Here is a 12909-nt window from a genome sequence, read left to right on the forward strand (position 1 = left end):
TTCCAGCTCTTGTTCCCTGCCTGTGGCTTCAGGACCTGCAGGGGCTGCTGAATAAAGGCCCAAAAGGCATTAGTCATTCAAATCCTTGCAGATTGGCCACTGCTCCACTTCTTTGCCCCACCTAATCTCCCATTCCAGTGCTCCTATGTGTGGGGTGCAAGGCTGGACAAGGAAAGGTCTGTCGGGCATCCCTAGCATTAATTTAGTCTTCCATTCCATCCACAAGCACTTAGCAAGGGCTGACCTGGACTAGACACTGGGGCTGTGGCAAGAATGAACACGGCAAGAATTCAACTGATTTATGGGGTTTCTGGCCTCTGGTGGTGTGGGGAAGGGCAACAGACAATGAAAGAACCAATAACATAATTATGTGCAGGGTGACTACAATGGAGAAAAGGAACCAGGCTGAAGTGCAGAGTACGGTGTTTATGTCCAAGGCAGCAGGAAAGGTGGATCTAAGAAAGGGACATCTGAGCTAAGATCAACCAAAAAGTATTAGCTGAGCACAAAAAGATGTAGGGGAAGCCATTCCTGCAGAAAGCACAGCAAATGCAAAGGTCCCAAGGAAAGAACAAGTTTGACATTTGGAAAGAATATGAAGAAAGTGCTTGGGTCTAATGGAAGAAATACCTTAGGGCTCAAGGAAAATATGCACAGAGTTGAAAGTTATGAGGGAACAGACCAGAGATCTGGAGGGCAAGTCCAGGAATCCTGATGTGCAAACAACAAGAATCCCAGAAGGAGTAAAAGGGACAGCTAAAATAGAGGCACCAACTAGCCAAATGACAGAAGAAAACTTTCATGACATGAAGAAAAAGCTGAGGCCGGGCGTGGTGGCTCATGCCTGTAATCCTAGCACTCTGGGAGGCCGAGGCGGGTGGATTTCTCAAGGTTAGGAGTTCGAAACCAGCCTGAGCAAGAGCTAGACCCCCATCTCTACTAAAAATATAAACAAATTAATTGGCCAACTAAAAATATACAGAAAAAATTAGCCAGGCATGGTGGCGCATGCCTGTAGTCCCAGCTACTCGGGAGGCTGAGCCAGGAGGATTGCTTGAGCCCAGGAGTTTGAGGTTGCTGTGAGCTAAGCTGATGCCATGGCACCCTAGCCTGGGTAACAGAGTGAGACTCTGTCTCAAAAAAAAAAAAAAGCTGCGTCTACAGATGGGGGCACTGACCACTTTCCCATGTAAGATGGAAGAGAAAGACTGCAGTAAAACTCTTTTTCTTTAAGTTTTTTTTTCTCCAAACACCAACCTGAACCAGATACAGTAAAACTCTTAAACTTAAAGGAAAAAGAGACCATTAGAGGCTGAGGTGGAAGGATCGTTCAAGGTCAAGAGTTTGAAACCAGCCTGAGCAAGAATGAGACTCCATCTCTACTAAAAATATAAATTAATTGGCCAACTAAAAATATATAGAAAAAATTAGCTGGGCATGGTGGCGCATGCCTGTAGTACCAGCTACACGGGAGGCTGAGGCAGAAGGATTGCTTAAGCGCAGGAGTTTGAGGTTGCTGTGAGCTAGGCTGATGCCACAGGACTGTAGCCTGGGCAACAGAGCGAGATGCTGTCTCAAAAAAATAAAAATAAAAAATAGACAGAGACCATCATACAAGCTCCTAGATAAATAAAAAACAAGTTATATACCAAGGAAGAAGGGCTTCCTTATGATACAGGTACACTATCTGCCCACCTATGCCCAGCCAAGGGACAGTCATCATGCTGGGAGAGTGACAGTAACCAATAATGGAATGAGGAAAAAACAGAATTTCCAAATCACCAAGGGGGAAAATTAAATGAATAATAGCTTAATAAAAAGAAAGAAAGAGGGCCAGGTGTGGTGGCTCATGCCTGTAATCCCAGTGGATTGGGAGGCCAAGGCAGGAGAATAGCTTGAGGGCAGAAGTTGGAGACCAGCCCGGGCAACACAGTGAGACCACCCCCACCCAACCCTGCCCCACTTCCCATCTCTACACACACACAGAAATTTAGCTGGGGATGGTGGCATGTGCCGGTAGTCCTAGCTACTCAGGAGGCTGAGGTGGGAGGATGACTTGAGCCTAGGAGTTCAAGGTTACAGTGAGCTATGATTGGGCCACTGGGCTGTAGCCTGAGCATCAGAGTGAGACTCTGTCTCTATTAAGAAAAGGAGGGGGGGGGGGGGAGAAGAGAGAGAGAGAAAGAGGAAAATTGTAGGTTGGCCCTATGAAATTGCTAATATTCAACTGTTTTGACCTACAAAAACAGTAGTTTCATATAGGTCAATTAAATAAAAAGATAAAACTACAAAAGTAATTACAGAATGAGCAAAAACAGACATCTTTATCACAGTAAATAAGGATACCCTAAACCCTCTTTAAAGGTCTAGAGACTGGGTCAGAAAAACAAAACTCAGCCATAAGCTATTCATAAGATACATGAGACTACAAGAATAGGAAAGACTAAGAAGTGAAGGAGTGGGCAGAGAGATCAGGGTAGCACAGACAATAAGAGAGCAGCAGTAGCTAAATGACATGAGAAAAGATAAGATTTAAGGTGATAGGCATTGAGCAAAATAAAGAGGGCCCTTATCTAACAGAGAAAGGGACAATTTATGAAAAAGATATAAAATATAAAATAATCATAAGTCCATGTACACCAGATACAAAAAACTACTATTTAAAAAATCGGGAACTATGACAGCGACACAAGATGCCAGCCACCACGGACTCGGGAGTAAAAGTCCCTCACAATTTCCAACTGTTGGAAGAACTCGAAGAAGCCCAGAAAGGAGTAGGAGACGCCATAGTCAGCTGGGGTCTAGATGATGACAAAGACATGACGCTTACAAGATGGACAGGGATGATAATTGGGCCTCCAAGAACAATTTATGAAAACTGAATATACAGCCTTAAAATAGAATGTGGACCTAAATGCCCAGAAGCACCCCACCCCTCTTTGTAAGATTTGTGACAAAAATTAATATGAATGGAGTTCATAGTTCTAATGGAGTGGTGGATCCAAGAGCCATATCAGTGCTAGCAAAATGGCAGAATTCATATAGCATCAAAGTTGTCCTGCAAGAGCTTCAGTGCCTAATGATGTCTAAAGAAAATATGAAACTCGCTCAGCTACCTAAAGGACAGTGTTACAGCAATTAATCAAAAAGAAAAACCAAAGGCCCTTCCCCTTACCCCCATTCGATTTAAGCAATCTTCATTTTCCACAGTAGTAAATTTTCTAGATACGTTCTTGTAGACCTCAAAGTACTGGAAAGGAAGCTCCCATTCAAAGGCAATTTATCTTAAGATACTGTAAAGATACTTAAGATACTAATTTTTTGTCCATTTGAAATATATAAGCTGTGCTATAACAACAACAACAAAAAAAATCAGGAACTATACCAGACTCCTCTGGATGCTGGAAAAGAAAAAAAAGATTTCTTTTTTGAGACAGAGTCTCACTCTGTTGCCCCAGCTAGAGTGCTGTGGTGTCAGCCTAGCTCACAGCAACCTCAAACTCCCAGGCTCAAGCAATCCTCTTGCCTCAGTCTCCCGAGTAGCTGGGACTACAGGCATGCACCACCATGCCAGGCTAATTTTTTCTATATATTTTTAATTGTCCAGCTAATTTCTTTCTATTTATAGTAGAGAGAGGGTCTCGCTCTTGCTCAGACTGGTCTCGAACTCCTGAGCTCAAATGATCCACCCGCCTCAGCCTCCCAGAGTGCTAGGATTACAGGCGTGAGCCACTGCACCTGGCCAAAAATAGAGTCTATTAATTAAAAAAAAGAGTATCAATGATGTAAGTCACTATATACTCAACAGACTAGCAAAAGTTGTAAAGAGTTGCCTTCAGGGATGAGGAAAAGGGATGCTTCCAAACATTACTGGCAGATCTAAGATTAGCTATAGCCTTCTCAGAAAGAAATCTGGCAAACTCCAGTAAAATAAAAATGCATATACTTTTAGATTCTATAATTGCAATCTTGGGATTCTCAAAGAAATAAAAGCACTGAGCTGTAAGCTATATAGTTGGGGATATTTATTGCTATATCATGGATAATGGAAAAAACCTGCATAAGGGCACTGGAGACATTATGGAACCTCCATACTGTTGTGGTTATTATGCTGTATAATGAATTATCCTAAATTTAGTGGCTCAAAAGAACAATTTATGGCCAGGACAGTGGCTCATGCCTGTAATCCTAGCACTCTGCAAGGCCAAGGCATGAGGATCACTTGAGCTCAGGAGTTCAAGACCAGCCTGAGCAAGAGTGAGACCCCATCTCTACTAAAAATAGAAAAATTAGCTGAGTGTGGTGGTGAATGCCTATTGTCCCAGATACTTGGGAGACTGAGCCAAGAGGATCACTTGAGCCCAGGAATTTGAGGTCGCTGTGCCTAGGCTGATGCCACAGCACTGTAACCTGGGCAACAGAGTGAGACTCTGTCTCAAAAAAAAAAAAAGAGCAATTTATTTTGTTCGCAAATCTGCCATTTGGGCAAGATTTAGTGGAGACAACTTTTCTCTGCTGTATCTGGGGAAGCTTGAAGGCTAGGGCTGGAATCATCTGAAGGCATCTCACTTGAAGTCTGTTATCTGAAGCTGGCTGTCATGTGAGACCTTAGATAGGGCTGGAACACCCACAGATGGCCTCTCTGTGTACCTTGGGCTTCCTCACAATACGGTAGATAGGTTCCAAGGTTGGTTGTCCCAAAAGAGAGCACAGGCAGCTGGAAGTTCTATCCCTTTTTCTAACCTAGACTCAGAAGCCACCCTCAGAAATGTCATTTCTGCCCCATTCTATTCCATAGAAGCAAAGTCACTAAGCCTGGCTCATATTTAAGGAGAGGGAAATTAGACTTCACCTTTTGAGAGAGGACTACCAAAAATTTTGTGGACAGGTTTTAGGCCATCATCAAAAAGAAGGAACTGGTACTCTCTAATAATTGGGAACTAATCAATGGGCACAGAGAGATAGTAAAGGTCGTTGGAAATCCAGAAGGGGGGAGGAGGAAGAAGGGAGGGGTAAAGACCTACTTATTGGGTACAGTGAACACTGTTTGGGTGATAAGCACATTAAAAGCCCCAACTTAAACATTATAAAAGGTATCCATGTAACAAAAATATTTGTATCCTCTTAATATTTTGAAATTAAAGAAAAAGGAATTGGCATCTGTAATCCCGGTTACTTGGGAGGCTGAGGCAGGAGGATCACTTAAGGCCAGGAGTTTCTTAGAACAGCTTTGGCAACAGAGTGAGACTGTCTCTAAAAATATTTTTTAACTAAAAATTTAAAAAAAGAAGGAATTGGAATAATACCATTTGATTTGGTGGGCCTGCCACAAAGTTAAGATGAGTGATTAAAGTGAGATGCAGAAATGTGTGTACAAAATGGCCAGGCATGGGGGCTCATGCCTGCAATCCTAGCACTTTGGGAGGCTGAGGCAGGAGGATCAATTGAGGTCGGGAGTTTGAGACCAGCTTGGGCCACATAGCAACACCCCATCTCTACAAACTATAGGAAGATTGGCTGGGTATGTTGGCAAGTGCCTGTAGTCTCAGCTATGATACTTGGGAGGCTGAGGCAGGAGAACTGCTGTGGCCCAGGAGTTTGAGGTTGCAGGAAGCTGTGATGACGCCATTGCACTCTAGCCCGGGGGGCACAGTGAGATCCTGCCTCAAAAAGAAAAAGAGAAAGAAACGTGTGTACAAAATGATCTAAATGTGTACAGCAAAGACAAACCACTCTGTGTGAACATATATATATGTTTTTATGATTATATAAGCAAGGACAAAAATAGGAAACATATATGTTGTAAACATGGGCTGCAGGCCGGGCGCCAGGCTCACGCCTGTAATCCTAGCACTCTGGGAGGCCAAAGCGGGAGGATCGCCCAAGGTCAGGAGTTCAAGACCAGCCTGAGCAAGAGCGAGACCCCGTCTCTACTATAAATAGAAAGAAATTAATTGGCCAACTAATATATATAGAAAAAATATATTAGCCGAGCATGGTGGCACATGCCTGTAGTCCCAGCTATACTCGGGAGGCTGAGGCAGGAGGATTGCTTGAGCCCAGGAGTTTGAGGTTGCTGTGAGCTAGGCTGATGCCACGGCACTCATTCTAGTCTGGGCAACAAAGTGAAACTGTCTCAAAAAAACAAAAAACAAAACAAAACAAAAAACATGGGCTGCAGAGAGTGATGGTGATAGAAGGGAGAGGAGAGGGAAGAGGGAAGCAAAAGAGGAAAAGATAAAAGACTGAGCTAAAGAACAGCTGTGACGGCCGGGCCGGTGGCTCACGCCTGTAATCCTAGCACTCTGGGAGGCCAAGGCGGGCGGATTGCTTGAGGTCAGGAGTTTGAAACCAGCCTGAGCAAGAGCAAGACCCCATCTCTACTATAAATAGAAATAAATTAATTGGCCAACTAATATATATAGAAAAAATTAGCCGGGCATGGTGGCGCATGCCTGTAGTCCCAGCTACTCGGGAAGCTGAGGCAGGAGGATCGCTTGAGCCCAGGAGTTTGAGGTTGCTGTGAGCTAGGCTGATGCCACGGCACTCACTCTAGCCTGGGCGACTCTGTCTCAAAAAAAAAAAAGAAAGAACAGTTGTGAGGATGGGTTCTCCCTTATGCATATAATTATAGGTATGTATTTAACGGTATGAAGGAAGGGATTCTTTAGAGAAGCATCTCTAGGTGATAGATCAAGAACATCAGGTAAATGATGACCACCTCACCTTAAAACTCACGATAGGGCAGGAAGGGCCATGAGGGGGCCCTGAGAATGTTCTTCATTTGGGTTGGGCTTTGTTTGGGGTCTGTAATAAATTACTGAGCAGAATGACTTTGTTTTATGCACTTTTCTGTATTTGTTACATTCCATACTTTAAAAAACAAAACCAAAAACAAGGCAAAATTTGCATTTCAAAAATAAGACTCCTGCTGTTGATCCAAGAGAGTAATTAAGGCTGGGACTAGGGCCAACCATTAAGGCCAAGGAGGGGAGAGCAGCAGAGGGATTTTAAAGAAGAGTTAATGGGATCCAATGGTGGACTGGCTAGAGGTGCTGGCTGGAGGGAGGTGTAGGAGACGCTGCCAGGACAGAAGAGTGGTACCACTGGAGAGGCAGTACTGACATAAAACAAGAGGATATTTGGGATAGCTTCAGCACAGCGTAGTGGAAATGTGAAGTCGTCAGTGGGACACTTAGTTCAGGGAAGTGTCCCAACTGAAGGTATAAATCCAGAGTGAGCAGCATGGTGATAACACGCAAAGCCACGCTACTGCTGACATAATTCCCCAGGAAGGGAGGGAGGAGAGCCCACAGTGGAGCCCTGGGCCACGTCTACGTACAGTCAAAGCTGGCAACAGAGGTGAGAGGAAAATCAGGAGGGCTGAGTGAGCCTGAGAAGGCAGTGCTGGAAGCAGAGGGAAGGAGTCTTCTGCTGAGACTCCAGAGAGCCAGCCCATGCACTCGTTCTGTCAGTGGAGGTCACTGGGGACTGCATGATGGGCTGTGGCAAGAACAGGAGGTGAAGAAGGTGAATGGCAACCACGGGCGAGTTTCAAACTGGGGCAGAGCTAGAGGGGGCTGGTGGAGGGCAAAGATGGAGTTTCTGACTCATGGCAAGTCACTGCTGAAAGGAGCAGGTACAAGAGGTTAGAGGAGGCCCTAGGACAAGGTGGCAAGCACCATGAGGGGCCTGGAGATGGAGGACGGAGGGGAGGTGTTGAGCAGAGACCTCACCTCCTAGATGAGGTCCCCAGCCCCTGCCAGGGATGGGCCGCTGATCCTCAAAGAGGATGTCCAAAGGTGGAGGGGGCAAGAGTCTGATGAGGAGGTCAAGGAGCACTTCTGCGCCCAAGATCATACTTGGGGAATGACAGGGCAAGTGGCGGGTAGGCAGCTGCTGCCACTCCCCTGCCCCTTTCTGTCTGTCCCATGTCGGCTCAGGGCCCAGCCTGGGGGTGGAAAGAGTTATTCTAAGGTTGGATATCAAGCAGAACTCCCTTCCATGTCCATTCCTTAAACCCAGCTGGCCATGTCCTTGCTCACCCCAGCTCCTCCAGCTTGGAATCCGCTCAGGGCCCCTAGCACAGGAGGACTGGACAAGCGCCTTGGAGTTGGGAACACAATGTTTCCACCCAGCTAGGGTAGGACTCAGGTTCCTGATGATCCCCACCTGCACCCACAGTTCCGGGAAGTGGGCCACATGGGGAGGGGCTGGCTGCAAATCATTCCTAGGATTTTTTTTCCAGAACAAAAGGCAGGAAGATTACCAAGAAAAAGATCCCACAGGGCCAAGCCGGAGGCGGTTGGACATGAACACCCTTTCCCTAGCACGTCCAGGCACGGCAGAGCCTGGAGGGGCCACCTGAGAAATTCCCATTGTGCTGGAAGGCTGCCCAGTCTCAGCGGGCCCCACCCCCGCACTCTTAATATGCCCTTGCATGCACATTGTGAAGTGGGCCTTTGAACTACTTAGGTCGTTAAATATGAAATGTCCTATTTTGGATCAAAAGTGTAGTTTGTTATATCTCAAACAAGAAGCGGTATAATTAATCGAAGAATGTGACTAAGCTATTGATACAGTTTTGCCATCTTAACAGTTGCTTGCTTATTATGCCAGCAGTGAAGAAGCCTGGAGAGCCAGTGGCGATGAAATTGAGAAAGGCATTTTCCACAACTTGTTGAGAATTGAATATTTTTCCTTGCAGGAAGTGGTCCAAAGCCTGGAAGAAGTGGTAGTCAGTTAGTGCAAGGTCTGATGAATTCGGTGGATGACAGAGAATTTCCAAGTCCAGCTGTTGTAGTTTGAGCAGCATTGTTTGTGTGACTTGTGGTTGAGCACTGTTTTGCAAGAGGATTGGCCTGTTTCTTTTTTCTTTTTGAGACAGAATCTCACTGTGTTGCTCAGGCTAGAGTGAGTGCTGAGGCATCAGCCTAGCTCACAGCAACCTCAAACTCCTGGGCTCAAGCAATCCTTCTGTCTCAGCCTCCCAAGAAGCTGGGACTACTGGCATGTACCACCATGCCTGGATAATTTTTTCGATATATATATTTTTTAGTTGGCCAATTAATTTCTTTCTATTTTTTTTAGTAGAGACGAGGTCTCGCTCTTTCTCAGGCTGGTTTCGAACTCTTGACTTTGAGCGATCCTCCCGCCTCAGCCTCCCAGAGAGCTAGGATTACAGGCGTGAGCCACCGCCCCCTGCCTGGCCTGTTTCTAATGACCAATCTCGGCTGCTTAATTGCAAGCATCCTCATCATTTCATCCAACTGGTTGCAGTAGACATCTGCTGTAAACAATTGACCAGGTTTCATGAAGCTGTAGTGGATAATACCAGCACTGGACCACCAAACACAAATCATTAGCTTTTTTTGATGACTATTCGGTTTTGGCACTTCATCTTTATCCATCCATTGTGCTGAATGTTTGTGATTGTCAAAAAGAATCCATTTTTCATCACATGTAACAATACGGTATAGAAATGGTTTGCCTTTATGTCATGACAGCAAAGAAAGGCAAGCTTCGAGACAATTTCTCTTCTGACGCTCATTTAATTCATGTGGTACCTACCCATCTATTCAGCTTCTTTACCTTGCCGATTTTTAAAAAATTGTCCAATATTATTGGAATAGTAACATCAAACTTGCTGCTAATTTACATGTAGGTTGAGATGGATTCGCTTCCACTACAGCTTTTAGTTCATCATTATCCACCTTGGTCTCAGGTCGCCCATGTGGCTCATTTTCAAGATTAAAATCACCAGAATGGAACTTCTCAAACCACTGATGTACTGTGAATTCATTAGCCACACCCTTCCCAGAACAGAACTCTGGACTCCAGTGCTGCCATGGCTGCAGCTGTCTGCGAACAGCCCCCGATCTGGGATCCCTGCTGAGACTTGGGGCGTCAGCGGCGTCCCTGAGACCTCGCGCAGCCTCATTTCTCACTCCAGCTAAGGTGCTGGTTGCACCGTCCAGGAAAGGGATGCCAGGAGCCCGAGGCAGCGCGGGGACAGCCCGGCCCCTGCTGGCCGAAGTGGCAAGTTGCAGCGCCGCTGCTCATATGCTGAGCAGGAACTGATGCCTATCTGTTTCAGAGACCCCTTACGCCAGCTTCCGGTCTCCCTTCAGTTGCAGGTGTTGGGCTCACAGCAGACCTGGGAGTGTTTGTACTGTAGGTGTCCCTCATGCCCACGCCAGCAGTTTCAGAATGCAAATGTCTGGTATGACCATAATTGGACGTTATACAGTAAAGTCTGGTTTGCTTATCTCATGGGTCTGGACTTCAGCTCTTCCTCATTCTTACCAACTTACTAGACAAAAAACAACTGCACACCCTTCAGCCCTTCTTCTGGGGGTTGGAGGACCTAGCCAGAAAGGGAATGCTGGATCCTAGTTTCTCGCAGAGCATACAGTGATTTTTGCCCCTGGGCTCAATGTAGTTAGAGTTAAGGAGGATGGAGTGGGTTTGTGGCCAAGAAGCCTATGGGAATCTGGCTGGTACCTTGTTTCAACTACCTTCCCCGAGAACTAAACAGCGAATGTCTGTTCTGCCTATTAGGATAGACTGGTGAAGAGTCGTGCTGGCTTTCCAAGTGTCTGGGTAGCTCCCTGTCCTCCTTTGATTTCACATTCTGGCCTGGGTAGCCTATGGTATATAAATGGGCTGGGCATTGCCTAATTTGTGTGTATTGAAGGATAAGCCAGACAACTGGTTTTCTAGAATAGAAAGAAGTGCCCACAGGATCAAGAATTCTGGTTGGGAAGGAAATGTCATACAGAAGAGACACCTTCAGAAAAATTTTGATTCTTAGCACTTGTCATCACAGAAGGCAAATGAGGCCAGAAAGCCATCACTGGCAACCTTTCTTATGACGTTTAGAATGACTAGTATAAAGATAACAATTTCTGGCCAGGCACGGTGGCTCACACCTGTAATCTCAGCACTTTGAGAGGATGAGGTGGGGAGATAGCTTGAGCTCAGAAGTTCAAAACCAGCCTGGGAAACAAAGTAAGACCCCATCTTTACAAAACACACAATTAGCTGGGCATGGTGGCATGTACCTGTAATCCCAGCTATTTGGGAGGCTGAGGCAGGAGTTCAAGGCTGCAGCTATGATAGAGCCTGGGTGACAGAGTGAGACCCTGTCTCTTGTCCCTACCTGGGGCATCTTAAATCTAGCCTTTCTCCTTTCACAGCGTTCAGGATGCTTCTGCAACCAGAATTGCATGATGTAAGGTAGAGCTGCAACGGAAATCACATGTTTGTGCCTAGACCATGCATTTTACAAAAAGGCAGTGGCAGCCCAGAGAGAGTAATGCAGCATGACCAAGGACAACAAATACTGGGTTTAAACATTCTTGAAGTGGGAGACTGGGGCTGCTATGAGTCTGAAAATGTGGAGGATAAACTCCATCAGGCCCAAAGAAAAGGTTCAAGAAGCCCCTGGTGGACCTCAGTACCATTTCATTACTGTTGCTAATTTTGGGGGTTTAAACACAGTGTCAGGAATGTCCATGGCTGGTCATAGGGATTTGTTCAATGAAAAAAATGAGCTTAGTCAGACCTAACTTCTGATATTCCAATTCAGAACTTCGTAATACTTATCTAAATTCACAACTGGTTCCTGGTTGATACTCTGCATTTTATTTGTATATCCAAAACCAACCAGGTAACAAACAGTATGTTGTTACCAGTATGTCACTGGCCATAATCTGTGATGGGACATTTGTCTTTAGAGAGGATGTGTAAAGGAAGTAAAATTTATACTCAACATAATACCTTATTAAATGACAATTTCCTTATTGTAAGTAACACTATTTTAATTGTATTGTTATAAAATTAAGTGATTCGCTAAGATTATTGAGGATAAAATAAGGTAACTTTGATGGGACAAATTTCTAGCTTCCTGTTAGGACATACGAGCATAGGAAGCAAAGTCCTAGCTTGGGCAACATAGTGAGACCCTGTCTCTACAAAAAAATTGTGCCACCAGGTATGGTGGCACAATCCCAGCTACTCAGGAGACTGAGGCAAGAGGATTGCTTGAGCCCAGGAGCTTGAGGATGAAGTAAGCTATGATCACATCACTGTACTCCAGCCCAGGCAACAGAGTGAGATCCTGTCTCTTAGAAAGAAAAAAAAAAAATCTTCATGTAATGCTGAGACTGTAGATTAAATGATCTTGACATTATCCTATAACTTTTTTAAAAAAATTTCAGAACATTAATGGGGATACAAATGTTTTGGTTACATAGATTGCTTTTGTACAGCTTGAGTCAAAGTTTAAATGTACCCATCACCCAGTTAGGTGTAATTTCACCTATCCCCTCCTCTCCACTCCCACTTGCTTGATTTCTGTTGAGTTTTACTTCCCTCCAAGTGTTCATGAGTATTGATTGATTAGTTCCAATTTAATAACGAATATATGTGGTATTTGTTTTTCCATTCTTGTGATACTTCACTGGTCTCCAGTTTCATCCAGGTTGTTACAAAAGGTATTAATTAATTTTTTATGGCTCAATGGTACTCCATGGTATACATATACCACATTTTATTAATTCATTCATGAATTGATGGGCACTTGGGTTTATTCCACATCTTTGTGATTATATATTGTGCTGCAATAAAAATGCAAATGCAAAGTGTCTTTTTTTGGCAAAATGGCTTTTCCTTTGGGTAAATACCCAGTAGTGGGACTGCTGCATCAAATGGTAGGTCTACTTTTAGTTCTTTGAGCAATCTCCATCCTGTTGTCTATACTAGAACTTCTTGAGTCATAGGAATACCACCACCAAAACCAAACCACATTTTTTTTTTTGAGACAGTCTCCCTGTTTAGAGTGTAGTGGTGTCATCCTACCTCACTGCCACCTCAAACTCCTGGGCTCAAGTGATCCTCCTGCCTCAG

At 44.8% G+C, this 12909-nt stretch overlaps 1 protein-coding gene across 1 annotated transcript; it reads left to right on the top strand.

Annotated features, from left to right (window-relative positions):
* Positions 1-2693: 2693 nt before the first annotated feature.
* Positions 2694-3142, top strand: LOC105875108 (ubiquitin-conjugating enzyme E2 variant 1-like). The gene is made up of 2 exons (XM_012771657.2): positions 2694-2863; positions 2995-3142. The coding sequence occupies exons 1-2, from the start codon at positions 2694-2696 to the stop codon at positions 3140-3142; spliced, it is 318 nt and encodes a 105-aa protein (XP_012627111.2).
* The last annotated feature ends 9767 nt before the right edge of the window (positions 3143-12909 follow it).

Source organism: Microcebus murinus, chromosome 1, assembly GCF_040939455.1.
Source record: "Microcebus murinus isolate Inina chromosome 1, M.murinus_Inina_mat1.0, whole genome shotgun sequence".
NCBI classification, from domain to species: domain Eukaryota; kingdom Metazoa; phylum Chordata; class Mammalia; order Primates; family Cheirogaleidae; genus Microcebus; species Microcebus murinus.

Bases quoted from the DNA above. Each gene is read 5' to 3' on its own strand.
- LOC105875108 (XM_012771657.2), top strand. From the start codon at position 2,694: ATGCCAGCCACCACGGACTCGGGAGTAAAAGTCCCTCACAATTTCCAA. The intron at 2,864-2,994 runs AACAATTTATGA...TTCTAATGGAGT, and splicing joins ATGATAATTGGGCCTCCAAG to GGTGGATCCAAGAGCCATAT.